Below are 16933 nucleotides of genomic sequence, written 5' to 3'. Positions count from 1 at the left end.
ATCCCTGGGCATCCTCAGCCTGATCTGTACACTGGCTGGGGCCCTGCCTGCACCCTCCCCCCAGCACCAGTGGGAGAAGGCAAAGCTCGGGGTTGCTGTGGGCAGTGGCAGGGACCTCTGGAGTGCCCACCCTAGTGGGAAGGGGATTGTGGGAGTGGAACCCCATGCCGGGGTGGGGAGGGGCATTGGTGACCCCCAGGGGAGAGGGAGAAGGGCTGACCTTGAACCCAAACCAGCCTGAATGTTCTCTGCTGTCTAACATGTCTGGTCAGCTTCATGTCTCCTAAGCGGGGGATTCAGGCCGTCTCTAGCTTATAGGAAATAAAACAGGGAGCCAGGCAGGGACCCATGTGGGAGAGATTTTAATTAAGGAAGAAGAAAATAGTTTTCTCTAGCTCCCCCTAGTAAAAAGAAGGGAAGCTTGCTTAATTATGGGGAGACAAAGGGCAATCTTACCCCTACCCAGTCTTCTCCTGCCTCCTGTGCGTGGTTCACGGCCTGGGCGTGTGTGTGTTTGTGTGTTTGTGAGAGTGTGTGCCTGTGTGCACATGTGCAGCAAGGAATGCTGTCTGAGGTTAGATGCCCTGCTGAGCCTGCCCCTTCCTGTTTGTGTACGTGAGAGCCTGTACATGTGTGTGCTGATGTGTGCACTTGTGTACACACATGTGAGGGTACATGGCCCTGCATCTGCAGCTATAGACCCATGAGATGGTCATTTCTGTGGCTGTATGTCCTGCTGGATTTGCCCTGGTCTGTCTGTGTACATAAGAGGGTGTGTAATGAATGTGTGTGCATGTGTAAGGATCCATGTATGTATGTGCACGTGTGTATCGGCACATCTGTGCAGCTATTCCTGTGATTGTGCCTTGTGTGCATGCTTTCACTGTCATGATGTTTGTGTGTGCATTTGCCCTGGTGTGTGCTCGTGTGTGTGCACTGTGTGTGCACATTTTGTGTGTGTATATACACTGCTATATAGCAGTCCCTCTGTGCCCAGGGGCCACCTCCCTGTGCTGGAAGCATCCGGCTTTCTCCTCTGTCCAGGCCCCTGCTCCCTCACTCACTCCTGGGCTGTATGGCCAGGCCAGTCCAGAGAATGTCAAACTGACCCCCTGAACTTGTGCACCAAGTTTTATGCCTTTTTCTGGGGGAGAAGCCACAACGTACATCAATTTTCCAAAGGAGCTGTTGCCTTCCCAACAAACAAAACCCTGACACGTTCAGGACCACAGCTCTAGAAATCCAGGGGCACCCAGGAAGTGGGGGCCTTTTAAAAGGTATCTATTTTTTTTTTTAAAAAAAGCAATTTCATTTTTAAATTGACAAACACTTCGTACTCACCAAGCAAGAAATCTTCCTTCCTGTCTCCTCCCATCCCCTGGTAACCTCTAATCTACTTTCTGTCTCTTGAAATTTTTGCCATGAATCCTTACCCACTCATTATGAGAAAAGTTTCCAGCCTGGGGTTCAGAGCTCAAGCTCTGGAGTCAGGCAGTGTCAGCCATCCTGAACCCCCAAGCCTCAGTTTTCCCTTCTGTAAAGTAGTGATCGTAGGAGGGCACAAAAATTCAAATGAGCTAGTGCATTGGTGGCCCTGGGTGCAGGGCAGGCACCTTGACAAATGGCACTGTTAGATTACGAAATAGAGCAGACAGGGCCCCTCCCTACCCCCAGAGGTGACAATTTGGTGTGTGTGCATGTGTTTTCCTAGTTTTAGGCATGCATATCAATGTATGCACAAACGTGTGAATAATCTTTTGGCTTTCTCTCCTTTTGTAAAAAAATAGAAATGCGATTGCTCTCACGTCTCCTGGAAGGCTCTAGAATCTACAGCACATGGAGCCTGGGCCCAGAACAACATCCGATTTCCATGTCTGGCTGTCCTGTCGCTGTTCAGGGTGTTCCCAGTTTTGCACCACTACCGACAGGGCTGCCGCCAGCGCCTGTCACCTCTGCCATTGGAGGCTGGCCAAGGGCTCTGTCTAGCTCCAAAACCATCCCTTTCTCCCCAACTTTCCCACCACTGCATCTTTACCTAGACTGTTTCCTTTTCCTGGACCGATTTCAGTTTGACACAGAAAGGCTAAGGGACTTGCCCAGGGTCCCAGCCGAGAACTTTCATCTCCTTGTGGAGCCAGGGTGGGGGCGAGGCCAAAGCAGGGAGGGTGGCTGGGGCGGTGGCGCCTCCGTGATGGCTGGGACATTCCAGGTGCTCACTGGCCCTCAGCCCGGCATGGGGTCATGGGCCCTTCGCTTTGTGCTGGGGCTGGGGGAAGGAGGGGCAGTTTCAGGTGACCCTCCCCAGCCCGAGCCCCCACCCCCGCCCCACCAGACTCAGTTTCGTGACCTTGAGCCCAGGGTCATTGGGTTCCCAGGCTCGGGCCCTCACAGAGCCACCGACCGTGGCTCGAGGAGATGGGGAGGAGACACACCATCGAGCCGGGGCGCCTGGTGTGGGGTTGAAGGTCAGGCTGAGCCATCCACATTCCTGGGTTTGAATCCTGACTCCCCCATGCACCAGCTCAGTGACATACCGGTTCTGTCTTCACTTCCCTGAACCTCAGTTTCTACCCCATCGGGAAATGGGGAAGCACCTTCCCTCCTCTCTTTGGGAGGACGCTATAAATGCCCATAGCACACAGCAGGAGCTCAATATTGTGCAGTCTTGGCGGTTAGAGAAGTCCCTTCCCATCGCATGGAACACTGATCATGCACCGAGGTCACTGTAAGAGGGTACAAAGAGAAGGGAGGCAGGGCCCCTCTGCTCACAAGCTGGAGGTGGGAGGCAGAACACAAGTTTAATCCAGCACGGTGCACGTGCAGTGCTGAAGGACCCGGGACGGGCAAACCTGCTTGAACAGGAGTGGAGGTAAAAAAGGACACAGGTGAGAGGTGACAGTCCAGCAGGTGGTACGAGGTGGAGACCTGGGAGTGGGCCCAGCCCAAGCCAAGACGTGGAGGCCTGAGGTCTTACAGCAGATATGAGATCAGGAGAGTCGGAGGGATGTGGGGGTAGGGGCAAGCAAAGGATGGACATGGCAAGACTTCCAATTTATGACACTCCTCAAGAAGGGGCCGAGAAGGCAGGATGGCGGGACCACTGCTGCCATGCAATGGTGGCTGGGACAGATTAGGGTAGGAGAGAAGGGACACTGAAGAGAGAGAGTCTAGCTGCAGAGATGCCTTGCCCCCTGCAGCTCCTGCTAGCGCCGTGGAATTTACCCCTCAGCCATGGGTGACCAGGACCCCCACTGGAGCCCAGGGGCCTCTAGGAACTCAGGGGTCTCTCTGCCTGGTACTCAAGACCTCCTTGCCAACTGATCTGGGGTCTTGGGCAAGGGGCTTGGCGTGAGACCTGAGCTCCCTTCTCTTTGGGTCTCTTTCAGGAACTGGTGCTCGTACGTGGTGACCCGCACTGTCTCGTGCCATGTGCAAAATGGCACTTACCTTCAGCGAGTGCTGCAGAATTGCCCCTGGCCCATGAGCTGCCCAGGAAACAGGTGAGCGGGGCCATGACCGAGAAGGCCCTAAGGGGCCCCTGGGTGGGCAAAGGCCTGCTGTTGGGATTGCCTAGAGAGAGCAGGATGAGGCTAGGACCCCACAGCTGGGGAGCAAAGGGAGTTGTGTGTCTGTGCCCTGTCTCACCCCTCCCCCTGTGCTCGGGGGTCCCCCTTAGGGGATTCCTGGGAAGTGGGTTCTGCCATTCACCTGCACCTCTGAGCATTCACTGCTGGGGACAGGCTGGCCCAGCTTGCAGGGGCTTCTTATCCAGTTGGTATCCATTTCCCCCAAACTCTAGAGTGCAGGGGGTCCTGGACTCAGTCTGTCCCGAAAGGCATCCAGGGCAGGGGAGAGGTGGCAGGACACCCAACCTGAGCCAGGCCACCTGGTTTACCCTTTCAGCTACAGGACTGTGGTGAGGCCCACGTACAAGGTGATGTACAAGACGGTGACTGCCCGTGAGTGGAGGTGCTGCCCCGGGCACTCAGGGGTGACCTGCGAGGAAGGTAGGACTCCCAGGAACCCCAGTGGGGATTTTATGCATGCCACGTGGCTTGCATTTGAAGTCACTCCGTCCTGAGCCTGTCCTCCAAACTTGGAGTAACCCCATGGAGACGTTTCCATGGGATGTGGCAGTAGAGATGCCAAGGGAATGCCATTTGATTCAGGCCTGTCGCTCAGCAAGGTAGGGATGGTATACCCATCCTGCAGGTGTGGAAACTGAGGCACACAGCTCCTAAGTGGCAGAATTGGGATTTGAACCCCCAACTGCCTGACTCGATTCCCCTGCCTGTTCTCAGTCATAGAGGGTACAAGAGTGTTTCCAGGCAGGGGGGCCGGCATACCTTCTCGGCCCACTCACCTTATCTGTGTGCAGGTCGGGATGGCGGGGGGCTGAGCACCCAGTAGGGTACAGAGGAGGCAGCTCCCCCTCACCAGACCCTGGCTCCACAGTCACCGGAAAGCCCCAGCCTCATGGGCACCTGCCGGTCTGTAGAGCCCCGTCAGGCACCCAGGGCTGTATTCCCGAGAGTGATCCTAAAGAGAAGGGACTGACCTCGAACCAGCCCGAGAACCAGGCCCATCCCGGCCAGAGCACCCTGATAGAAGCAGGCGCGCGGGGCCCCAGAGCAGCGTGTTCATGGGAACATCCGTCACTGGGCACCGCCGAATTCCAGAAGCAGAAACGCAAACAGGTGACAGTATGTCCTCCAAACCAAGGGGACCCAGCACTGCAGAAGCCCCCCTTCCTAGGTGCTTCTTGAGAGAGCTGAGCACTTCTCCTCCCTGGACCCCGCAGCAGCCAGTTCTTAGATGGGGCGACAGAGGCCCAGAGAGGTGGAGTCACGGGCCCAAAGTCACACAGCTGGAAGGGGCAGGACTCACCACGCCGTGGTGAGTGGTTTCAGATGTGGGATCAGGGGGAGTCAGTCCCCAGTGGAGTCAGGTAGGAATGGGGCGACACCAGCGTGGTCCCCTGGGGAGAGGCAGCCACATAAGGCCAGTGTGGGAGCTCAAGTGGACGTCAGGGGTGACTGGAAAAAGCACCCTCTCCTCCCCGCTGGGGGCTGAAAGAGATGAGAAGCCAGGGGATGAGGGGAAGGCGGGGCGAGGGGAGAGCCAGCTGGGAGGGGCGGGTGCCAAGGAGGCCGCAGAAGAGCCCGTGGTGGGGAGGGGACGATCCCTGGAGGGTGGGAGCATGGGCAGACCCTGCCGAGACAAAGGCCACTCTGTCCCTGGCTCCCCTCCCAAGGGCAGAGCTCTGGGCCCACAGGACCTTAGTGGAGCAGGTAAGGACAGACGGGAACAGTGCTCGAGGGCATGCGCCCAGGAGCCAGGTGGCAGACTGGAGCTGTGCTGGCCCTGGGATGTGGGTGTCCAGTGCTGCGTGGGCCGGGGGTGGGGGGCGTCTGTGCTACGTGCCAGCTGCGTGGCCTTGGGCCGGGACCCCCCCACACACAATGCATTATGCAAGTCATTGGGTGGGGGTGGCAGGCAGGGGGAGGACTGGGGGGAGCTTCTAGCCGGCACTCTTCCTGTGCCCACTCGGACGGACGGGCTCCTTCGAAAGGGCGCCCAGCTGCTGTGTGGATTGTGGGATCCTGGGCTTCCCCCACCCTATCCCCACACCACCACCACAGAGCCTCTGTGTCCTCACCTGAGAAATGGGCAGGTTCGTAGATTCAGCGTCACAGGGATAAATGAAGCAGCGGGATATGGTAGCCCACAGTGGGAGGACAGAAGGGGCCTCTCCCTACCCACAAGGATAGGATGCCTTCTAGAAAATTCCTATTCTGGAAAACTCCTCTGCGGGGGCCCAGGGAATGGGAAGTGAGAAGCAGAGGGATGTTGCTTTCCCATCCGGGGCCCAGCCCTTCCTCCTGACAGCTGGATTCAGCTGGCCAACTCCCCCCTCTTCAGCTGTTTCCCTTGTTGGTGGCCACCTCGTGGCCTGCCTTGGGCTATGACCTGACCCTGGGGCCGCAGAGCTGCGTCACCAAGACCAACAGGGCCCAGGAGCCAGCCCGGGGTGAGCTGGAGGAGAGGGAACATCCGTCATTCCCGGATCCTCTGTGCTCTGCTGTGACCTGGGGCAAATCACTTCACCTCTCTGAGCTTCGGCTCTATCTGAAGGTCACCTGTGATTGAGAAGTGGAAACTCACATCTGGCACAAAGTAGGTGCTCAATAAATGGCTTCCTTTCTGCAGCCCCTGTGCTGGGGCTCCTGTAGTGTCCCGGAAGGCACCACCCCTATCCCCTGTCCCCAAGACCCCATTTTTCAATCATATACTCAGCCGTCAGGAATCGAATCTCAGGACTTGATGCTCACGAGGCCAGTAGGTTCCAAGTGGAGGACTTGACCTCTCTCAGCCCTGTTTTTCTCATCTGCAGAATGGGCATATCACTCCATGAGGAGGCAGCTAGAAGGGGCCCCGTTTTACAGATGAGGAAACCGAGGCTCGGAAAGATTAAAGGACTGGCTCAGGTTCACTGAGCATGGGCCTCCAGGCCTTGGGAGGTGGGTTGGGTGGCAGGGAGAGAGCCCACCAGCTGGCACTCTCACCTGGCCACCCGCCCCCACTAGAAACAGTGGGCCAGGGAGGGCAAGGTCCAGAATGTACCCAGGGACTGGGCAGAGGGGTGGGTGGGGACGGGCCCCGTGCCAGGGCTGCATAAGGAGGGTGAGCATTCACCCCAACAGTCACCCTCCCTGGGCCTGGCCCTGAACCCCAGAGTGCCCCAGGCTAGAAGGTTCTGTGAGTGCAGGCCTGGTCTGGCCACTGTGTCACCCTGCCCCGGGGCTTCCCAGCAGATGCCCTGCCCACCAGCCCCATTGTGTGCAGATTGTCCCGACGAGGCCCACAGAGGGTATGCTTCATACAACATCACACAGCAATAAGGTTCGTGGTGGGGATCCTCCCCACCCAGGGGCCCTGAGACCTTAGGGCTGTGTCAGCTCCCTGCCCCAAACCCTCCACAGATACAACAGGGGACCAAAAGCTGCCCCCCTCATCCATGTCGGGCATGGCAGTCGCTGATGTGGGTCATCATGCCGTGTTACAGAAGACCCAGAATGGAAACTGAGGCTGGGATGGGGGTGCCTTGCTCAGGGCCACAGTTTGCGAGCAGAGCAGACTGACTCTGCCTGGCTGAGGATGTGGAGGGGGAGCACTTGGAAATATTTGGGGAGCCATGAGGTTGGTGGAAGCTTAGCCTTGTCTGGAGAGAAAGAGGCTCTGAAGAGACAGCAGCGTTTGTGGTCTCCCTTGCCCTCCTGTCCTGATTACCTTGGAATCTGACCGGCCTGTGTTCAACGCTCCCTCTGCTTCCCCCATGATGGGAACCAGAGAGGAGAAGCAGCTTGTCCAAGGTCACACAGCAGAGTTCCAGCCATGCCCCCTCCGGCCCCTGGGGGGATACTTTTCATACCCATTTCTTGCCTTCTCACCTGGTGCCAAGTGTGTGTCTTGCTCTGCCAGTTCAGAGCCCACGGGCTAAATGCTGCTTGAATCCACCCATGTCTGCCACTGTGCCTACTCACGCTCCTGTCTGGGAGGCTGGCAGCCCACCCAGCACCTACTGCCCCAGGTCATCCTCCCCCGCCAGCCAGGGCAGCTCCCTCTCACCCTTCCCAGCCACCCCTGCACATGGGATCGGGACCCAGCATCGTGCCCTGGCCTCGCCCGTCCCCCCTATGACCCTCTGCTCACACTGGCCTTCTCCTGGTGCCCTCTTCCTGTCTCCTTATCGGCGTCCCTTGCTGGCTATGTGCGCCCCCCCCCCCCCCCGCTCCTCCTGTTACTCTCATCTCTACAGCCCAGGCATAAAGTGCGTGCTTGAGAAATGAATGAGAACCTTGCCTTACCCCGAAGAGGGGGCCAGATGAAGGCGTCCCTGAGACTTTGGGGTCCGGAGTGCCCCGCCCCAGCCCTGACCCCAACCCCTGGCTCCAGCCGCCAGCAGCAAATATTTACGTTTGCAAAGTAAATTCCCAGCAGGAGTTGGGGTATGTGTGTGATCATGGAACTAAACAGACTTGAGGGGTAGTTTGTGAACAGGAAGGCTTTCCCTTGGCCCCCTCTCCTAAGAGAGAGTCAGCCAGGTGGAGCTCAGAGAGCCCTCCCCCACCCTCTCCAACTTCTCACACCCCATTCCCTGCTCAGGGCAGGGATTCGAATCCCAGCTACGTGATGCTGGGTGGGCCGCTTCTCTCTGGGCCTCAGTGTCTTCCTCTGTTTTACAGGGTGTCATGAGATTGAAATAAGGAAGGGCCCATAGGCCTCTTAGCTCAAGCCCAGAACCCAGTGCTGGGCAGAAGGAAGGGAGAGCTGCTTATGGGGCACAGGATTAGAAGCTGGACACAGCTGCTGGCCTCGTGGAGCTCAAGAGAGGATGTAGTGGCGCTTCATGGGGGACTTGAGCACAAAGCACCAGTCCTGGCTTTATCAGGGAAGGCTTCCTGGAGGAAGCGGCATGGGAGCAGCAGCTGCGGAGATCTGGGCAGGGTGGACAGGGACCTCTCAGGTAGTGGGAAGTGGTCTACACTCAGGCTCCCAGAGCAGAGCTGGGTTGGTGGTCCTGGAGCTAGCCAGGAACTCGGGCTTTCAAAGCTCTCCTGGGGGTGTGAAGAGGGGGTCGGAATAGAGGGGACCCTTTAAGGATGGACCACAAGGGGGATTCTGAGCTCACCACGGCCTGCCCCAGGGGCTCTTGCCAAACAGCAATGGGAGGGATGTGACAAACTCATCCAACATAAGACCTTTTCCCAAAAGGTGGCTTCTTACTGTGATTCTGTGGGATGTGGAGTGGCTCTACAACCTCCTAGTTCCTTAAAATATTTCTATCCATTTATCAGAACTTGGGGGAATGTTTTGTTTTGTTTTGTTTTGACAATTTTCGTGAACCCTGAATCCAGAGGCAATATTTTCTGGTCTTTTGATCACCTTTGTTATTTCTTGCAACTTTCTTTTCTTTTTAAAATTTTTAATTTGCACTTATGCCAAGCCCTGGTTGTCAGGCCATGTCTTCATTCGTTTTTCTGTTTCTCTCTGGCTCTCGGTGGAATGTCCAAAAGCAAATTGGTTCAAAAAGAATTTCCAGTGCCCAGAATAAAAAAAGAAAAAAAAACCTTCCTTTGGGGGTGCAAGGGTGGTTCAGTGGTCAGATTCTCGTCTGCTATGCGGGAGACCGACTTCGATTCCCGGCCCATGCACTTGCTAAAAAGTAACAAACAAAAAACAAAAACAAAAATTCAACAAATGGTGCTGCAGTAACAGATACTCACAAGGAAAGAGAATGAAACGTGACCCTGCCATATGGCATACAAAAACATAAATAAGTAAATGAAAAGAAAGAGAAAGAACATCCCACCACACGTTCACAGTTTAATAACTTTGCCTTCCGCGTGACAGTAGGACATTTGTGCTCACTTGGAAGACAGCTGCCTGTAGGACACCACACTCTCCTTTTGCACTTTCAGTTCCCCAGTGGGGTTTTGGGGTGTTGACATGAGAATCGGGGTGGCCCAGGTCAGACCTCCAAGGGAGTGATGGAGGGTGAGCCACCGTTTTCCTCCAAGGGGAAGTGTAGGGATGAGTGATATTTGCACATCCATTTTATCCAAGCACGGGAGATAGAAGAGGGACAAAAACAAACAAACAAACAAAACAAAAAAAAAAACTCTCTGTGCCTCAGTTTCCCCATCTATAAAGTGGGGTTGATACTAGAAGGGACAATAACAGAAAAAAAAAACACAAAAACTCTGTGCCTCAGTTTCCCCACCTGTGAAGTGGGGTGATGCTAGAACCCACTCACAGGGCTTTGGGAGGATTAATGAATTAAGGCTGTATATGCAAAATGCTTAGAATGTCCCAGACCCAGAGTGCTGAGCAAGTGTTGACATTCTAAGATCCAGCTGGGCTACAGAAGGTACCTAACCAGGGCTGTGGCCCATGATGGACAACCCCTGCCCAGGAAGCCCCCCAACAGTCCTTCTCCCAGTCCCCAAAGCAGCTGCCATCCTGGTTAGATTTACACCCCATGCCTGGGCAATCCGAGGGCTCACGGGGGACAGTGTGCTGGCGATGCAGACCCAGCACAGGCAGAGGCCCTGCGGTGGGACCTGGCAGCCTCCCCGCTGGGGGCTGGCCAGAGGGGCCCATCTGGTTTGATTTCCCAGTGCCTCTCGCTCCCCGCACCAACCCACAGCCTGGCTCCGAGCTGCCAGGCCCACTCCTTATTTGGGTCTTGCCTCCCCCAAAATGACACTTTGCAGCCTTAAAAGGGAGGCCTAGGGTGGGCGGAGGGGGGGACAAATGCTGCTGCTGGCTCCAGAGCCCCTCCAGCTGTGCCCCCTATTCCATGCTCGGCCAGCCTGTGCCCCCAGCTGTTTGCCCCCCACTGTCCATCCCAAAGCCAGACTGGCCAGGGCAGCCTATTCCTCATAGAGGGGGGCAGTCAGGAGTGGGGTTCCTGGAACGAACACCCCCTCACCCTCCCAGGCAGCCAGCCTGCCTCCTGATTTTCATTTAAAACCAAGGTTCTGGCTCCACTTCGGTCTCTTCTTACTAAGTGGAGCAGGGAGCGGGTGGACAGTGACGGTGGCAGCTGCCATCGATTGCACGCCCGCCCATGCCAGGCCCTGCCTGTGCACGGCTGGCCCTGTGCACACATGGATACCCTCGGGCCTCACACAGGCCTGGGAGATGGAGGAGCCTTCTAACTCCATCTTACAGGAGGGAAAATAGGGAGGTCCAGAGAGGACCAGTCACACAGGTCAGTAAGTAGCAGGGCTGGAACCTGACCTTGGGCCTTTACGCTCTGAGCTTTTAACTCATATGGCCTCACTTGAGGCCCCCACCCCATTGCCAGCCCCTCTCCCCAGCCTCATCCGTGGTCTGTCTTGGTGGTGACCCAGTTAAATCTGCCCACCTCTCTCAGCCTCTGTCTCCCTCTGCACCGAGGGGAGTGGGCTCTTCTGGGGCTGACGCGGGCACAGCTGGCAGAGGCCAGCAGTACTCTCACCCTCCACCTGTGCCCCCCAGTTGCAGGTTCCTCTGGCATCATGGAGCCCAGGTGGTCCGGCAGCACCATGCAGCGGGTGGCACTTCAGCCCACGGCCTTCTCAGGTGGGTCCTGGGGGCCGCTGCTTGGGGAACCCTGGGCTGGGAGAGGCTCAGAGGGGACACAGGGCAGTGTGGGGCCTGCCCTGGAAGCCAGCTGGGTGCAGCTGTGGAGGTTTAGGGACAGTGCCCCGCCCCGCCTCTCCAGGCTGGAAAGAGAGCTGGGAGGGGCCAAGGAAGGGCCCAGAGTGGAGTCTGAGCTGGGCTCAGGCACCCCAACACCCATAACCACCAGATTCTTGGAAAATGCAGGCCCAAGCCCCCAATTCCTTTTTTTTTGTTTAAACTACCCTTTTCTGAGGGCCTGCAGTGCCTGAAGCTCCCTGCCAGGTGCTTTCTGTTGTCAGTTCATTTAAACCTCCCAGCTGTCCTCCCCCCAGGAAAACCTCATTGTCCCCAAGGCCCCACAGCAGGAGGGGGCAGCGGTGGGATTCTGCTCGTGAGCACTGAATACACTGTGCCCTGAGCCTCAGTTTCCCCAGGTGTGAAATGGGGATGACTCATCCAGCATGTGGGCTGGAAAGCTGAGCTCACAGAGGCTTGGGCACAAGGCCTGGCAGCTAGGAGGGTCTTTAGACAGCCAGAACTGTTCTTAATAACTAAAGGGTATAATTGAGGTGGCTGGAGGTGCTCACGTGACCGTGGGAAGGTGGTTCTGGAGGGCAGACCCGAGGAGGCCCCTCTGAGGCCAGCCTAGCCCAGCCCAGCCCAGTCTTGGCCCCACCTGAAGGAAATGTTGCTGGGTCCCCACAGAACAGGGTCCACCCTGCATGGGCTGTGGGTCTGCCCCTCCCTCCCTCCCCAGGGGGTCTTACGGGTTCCAAGGGGGGAACCTGGGGGACCAGACCCCAGCCCCAGCCTCCTCCCTCCCCACAGGTTGTCTCAACTGCAGCCAACTGTCAGAGCTGACGGAGCGGCTGAAGGTGCTGGAAGCCAAGGTGAGTGTGAGGGCAGCTGCCCCCTGGCCTCCTGCCTCCAGGCCAGGCCAGGCCACTGCCTCCCCACCGTCTTCCTGTACACCCCACCCACCCCCTACCCGCTAGGCATCCCCACAGTGCACTTGGCTTGGACCCTGCAGCAGACAGCTGGCCCCGTCATGCAGGCGTGACCCTCTGTTGGTTCCCATCCAGCCCTCCCGCCTCTCCCCCCGTGTGTCCCCCGCTGGGGAAGCTGCTCACAGACAGCCTGGTGGTCTCTTTCTCAAGGAAGGCAACCACTTTGTCACCTCCACATCTTCGGTCCACCAGGAAGCCCTCTCGGATGCACACTTTTTCCTCATCCCAGCCAGATATGTGTGGACAACCCCTGACCCCCACCCCAGAGCTCCCTGCTGGGTCTCCTACTCGTCCCCTCATCTTTTCCTTTAGTCCCCTGTAATTTTATCTTCCCAGTTTCAAAAGCAGAACATCTACAGTACATCTTAATTTATTTTAAAGTAAAAAGCTTTTTGTGAAAGGGTAAAAAAAAGTTCTAAATTTAGAAACGTGAAAAACTCAGAAACGTGAAAAACCTCCCAGAAAAAAACCCTTGCAGCAATCAGCTGTGTGCCCAGGGGGTGGCTGGGAACATTTGAGCATCTTTTCTTGCAGATTTTCTAAATATGCACATGAACATAGTCATTTTGTTTGTATGTCCTTTGCTGTATGATTCCTTCCTCTGGAAATTTATCTTAAGGGGATTATCCAATGCAAAGAAATTTACCAAAGTCTTAACTATAAATGGGGAAATTTAAGAGCCAGACTACAGAAAGGATCGTTGTATAAATTATAGCGTATCCACTCCGTGGAATATTAGGCAGTCACTTAAAAAACCAACCGACCAACCCCTTTTTCTAAAATGAAATGACGCCCCCTGTGTATCAAGCAGAAAAGGCAAGCTTTCAAATACCATGTGCTAGTTCCTGGGTTTCGAGATCCCTGCAAGGGGGACTAAGCCCAGTCCCTGTGAATTTGGAGTACACCACTGAGCCTCTGTTTCATATCAGACATCTCCCACCCCTCCACCCCACCAAACTTCCCTTCAAATTTAGTGGCAGCCCTTCTGGTCGTTACCCAGTGTCGCTATCACAGCCCAAAAGCAGCTTTATGTTATCTGTGCAGACAGGCCTGGGAAAGAGCCTGGGCGGCACTCCAGCACCCTCGCTTTACAGTGTCCGGTGCTGGATGGCAGAGGGTTAGAAGGTTCCGGCAACTGTATTCCTTTCGTTGGTGATCCTGTGCAGTGATTTTTCTGCAATGCATGTTATCAACTGTGCGGTTTTAAAAGCACACTCGCGGGGGGTACAAGGTTAGCTCAGGGGCAGGATTCTTGCCTGCCATGCGGGAGACCCAGGTTCGATTCCTGGTCCATGTCCTTCCCCCAAAACAAACAAACAGATGAAAACCAAACAAACAAAAATTCAACACATGGTACTGCAATAACGGGATACTCACATGGAAAAAGAATGAAATGTGACCCCACCATACAGCATACAAAAAAAGAAAGTAAAGCACCCTCGCTTCTGATGAAGTTCTGGGCCCCTGCCAGCCCAGGTCTCCACCCCCAGGGTGGGCTCTGCTGGCTCCATGGGGCCTCCCCTTCTAGGGCCACTGGTACCCCCTCACCTCCACCCTGCTGGCCCGTCCATGGTGAGACCCTGGGACCCCCTCCCCATCCCTGTCTCCCTCTTCCTCCACAGGTGGCTGTGCTGACGGTCACGGAACAGGCGGTGCCCCTGAGCCCCGTGGCCCCTGAGGACCCCACCCCGCTCTGGGGTTCCCCGGCCACCCAGGGCAGCCCTGGAGAGGAGGGCCTCCGAGGTGAGGGGTCAGGGCTGGAACGCATGCTCCATGTAGGTCCCCACCCCGCCTCTGACTCCCAGCCCCACCCGCTGGTAGGGCCTCTTCCCAGCTGTCCAGTGGGCCTGCCAGGGTGGTCTCCAGGGGCCCCTGAGGGTGGACCCTGCCTGGAGGGTGGAGTTAGGGGTGGCGGGCTCTGGGTGACTCTCCCCCACCCAGGCCCAGAAAGGCCACTGGCTCCTGTCTACCCCTTTCCCCAGGGCTACCAGGAGCCAGAGAGAGCGTGAGAGCCCCACTGCTCCCCCAAGACGGTAGGTGCTGCCCAGCCGCCTGGGAGGCCGGGGTCAGGGTGTGGGGGGAGCAAAGAGGAAGCTGCAACTTGACATTCTTCCGCCCCCAGACCGAGTTGGTGCCCGGGGGCTGCCTGGGCCCATCGGTCCCAAGGGGGACACCGGCAGCCAGGGCCCAGCGGGGGTGAGAGGCCTCCCAGGTAAGCTGTGCTCCCCCTCACCCCTCCCCAAAACTCCTCTGGTCAGCCAGACCCAGGCTGCCGCTCCCTGAAACCCTCTCTTGCATTCACTCGGTCCATACCCTCTGGGCACCTTCCCCCAGCCGGCTCCGAGGTGGGCACGGGGGTGAGTAAGACCAGGCCCTGCCCCTCCTGGAGCCCCCAGGCTGCGGCAGGGGGGTAGATAGGCAAGGGAGAGACAGCAGCGCCCACCCCATGCGGGCAGCGGTCTGGTGGAGAATAGCTGGGGTACAGGCACCCCCAAGAAGAAAGCCAGGACCCAGCCTGGATTGGGGGTAGGGTGGGGGTCGTGACCGACAGGGAGGGCGTTCCCAGGGCGACATTCTCAGGATGAGCTGTAGCTTGCACCAGGCGGAGCAGGGCCAAGGCTGATCATGGGAACTGCTGATGTGAAAGCCTGGAAGGAAGAGTGAGACAAACACTCTGCACATCAATATTGATTAAGCATCGACTGCGTGCCAGGTGTCATCCTCATAGAGACCCTGGGAAGGGCTGTGTCTCTCCCCTAATAGGGAAAGCAGGGGCCCACCTGGCTCGTGGGGGCACAGCTGGGACCTGCTCACACCTGTGGGAAATGGAGCCCCTCCCTCACCTGTGGCTCCAGGCTGCCTTGTCCTATGGGTGGCCACCGCAGGGCCCCCTGCCTGCTGCACACCCACCAACCATGCTTCCATTGCAGGTCCTCAGGGCCCCCCAGGGAGCCCTGGTAAGTCCGGAGCTGTGGGCACCCCTGGAGAGAGGGGGCCTCCTGGCCCGCCAGGGCCTCCCGGCCCCCCCGGTCCCCCAAGCCCCATGGGGCCGCCCCACGTCCAGATCTCTGAGCACGGTGAGTCCCGCACGGTCAAGACAGGCCCAGATGGTGTGGGAGAAGCCAAAATAATCCCCCGTGATGGAACTAACCCCTTTCGTAGGCCCCGGCTCAGCTGGTCACAGGAGAAAAGTGAGGGCCAGAAAGGGGAGGCTGCCGCCCGGACATGGGGAGGAGCCAGGCTTTAAACCCAGGTGGCCTCCAGAGCCCATGGTTGGAAGCCCTTGGCATCGGGCCTTGGAGCTGGCCAGGATCCAGTCCTGAGAGCACCGGGAAACTCATGTCCCGGCGGCAGGAAGCAAGCTCTGGACTCTCAAGGTCACAGCCTGGCCCTGTGCTCAGGGAGACCCGACCCCACCGTCCAGCGTGGCCGCCCCCCTCCTTGGCAGCCCATCCTGCCCCGTGCGTACTCCGCCTGCCTGGCGCCAAAGCACATCCTCGTTGCGTCTTTGGTGTGTAACCGGCAGATCATTCTCCCTCTCCAAGCCTCGGTTTCCTCATCTGTACAGTGGGGACAGTGGCTGCGTTGGCCTCCCAGAGCCCTATGGCACCTGTGCACAGTAGGTGTCCAATAAATGGGAGCTTTATTGTCATTTCCACTGGACACCTGCCAAGAGTGGCTCAGTAAGCTGGAGAACTGTACCAGATGTCACCAGCTGGGCTGTGTTGGGTTTTGGGTTGCAACCCTGGTCTCCCTGCCTACAGGCTGTGGCTGTCACACTCATAAGGCCTCCTGGTCCTGCTTAGCCAATGCTCCCCACCCCCCATCCTTGGAGCAGGTGCCCAGTGGCCCCAGCCACACCACTGGCCACCCCACAGGGCCAGTGAAGACCTCCCGCCCTACTCATCCAGCTCCACCCTGCCTTGCTCACTCATCATCTTATCCTCCCCCAGGGGACCCATTACTGTCCAATACCTTCACTGAGACCAGCAGCCACTGGCCCCAGGGACCCACAGGACCCCCAGGCCCTCCAGGGCCCATGGGTAAGTCGAGTCCAGGCCTGGGGTAAGTGGTAGGTGGGAGAGGGTGGGATGCTGGGAGATAGCAGAGATACCATGACTGTGGCTACAGGAGAAAGCTAATGGATTTCCTGGCACTGTACTCTGTCTTAATCCTCAAGACATCTTTTTTATTCCAGGTCCCCCTGGGCCTCCTGGCCCCATGGGTTCTCCTGGGAGTCCTGGACACATGGTGAGTAATTCTCCACCCGTCCATCTGCCCATCCATCCATCCACCCATCCATCCATCCTTTCATTCATTCATTCAACAAGCATTTATTAAGCACTTAATAAGCAATCTACTTTCTATAACTCTCCCCATTCAGTCCATGTACTAAGAGGCAAGTATGGTTATCGCCTGAGGTCAAGAAAGGTTCTTGCCCTAAGGCTGTGGCCAGCTCATGGGAGCTTCCAGATCAAGCTGGGGACTGTCTGATTCCAGGGCCAGAGCTAAAATGAACTGCCCACTGTGTGCCAGTCACTGGGCATGTGATGAAGAGTCCAGAAGCCCAGGCCAGCTCCCTTCTGACCCCTGTACCCCCACCCCAACCCCCTGCCCACTCCCACCCTGCCCCAGCAGAAGTCTGAGGTCCTGTCTTGTTGCTCAGGGACCCCAAGGCCCCACTGGCTCTGAAGGAATCTCCGGCCGCCCCGGAGAGAAGGGAGAGCGAGTGAGTACCTGGGGAGCCTCAGGTG

General features: G+C 57.4%; 1 protein-coding gene across 6 annotated transcripts in view; it reads left to right on the top strand.

The window, feature by feature from the left end:
* The window catches only part of EMID1 (EMI domain containing 1), a 45548-nt gene that overhangs the window by 8059 nt on the left and 20556 nt on the right, over positions 1–16933 (top strand). For all 6 annotated transcript variants that reach the window (XR_013175791.1, XR_013175792.1, XM_077160643.1 and 3 more), the window contains exons 2-12: positions 3387–3500; positions 3904–4007; positions 11047–11130; positions 12001–12062; positions 13802–13922; positions 14162–14212; positions 14302–14391; positions 15110–15256; positions 16133–16222; positions 16378–16430; positions 16846–16908. Coding sequence is in view for 4 of the 6 variants with exons in the window: in XM_077160642.1 (XP_077016757.1) it covers positions 3387–3500; positions 3904–4007; positions 11047–11130; positions 12001–12062; positions 13802–13922; positions 14162–14212; positions 14302–14391; positions 15110–15256; positions 16133–16222; positions 16378–16430; positions 16846–16908 (979 nt within the window). In the remaining 2 variants the exon portion in view is untranslated. The remainder of the gene's footprint in view (positions 1–3386; positions 3501–3903; positions 4008–11046; positions 11131–12000; positions 12063–13801; positions 13923–14161; positions 14213–14301; positions 14392–15109; positions 15257–16132; positions 16223–16377; positions 16431–16845; positions 16909–16933) is intronic.

The sequence above is a fragment of the Tamandua tetradactyla genome, chromosome 5 (assembly GCF_023851605.1).
Source record: "Tamandua tetradactyla isolate mTamTet1 chromosome 5, mTamTet1.pri, whole genome shotgun sequence".
NCBI lineage: Eukaryota > Metazoa > Chordata > Mammalia > Pilosa > Myrmecophagidae > Tamandua > Tamandua tetradactyla.
This window is presented reverse-complemented; position numbering and strand designations above follow the sequence as displayed.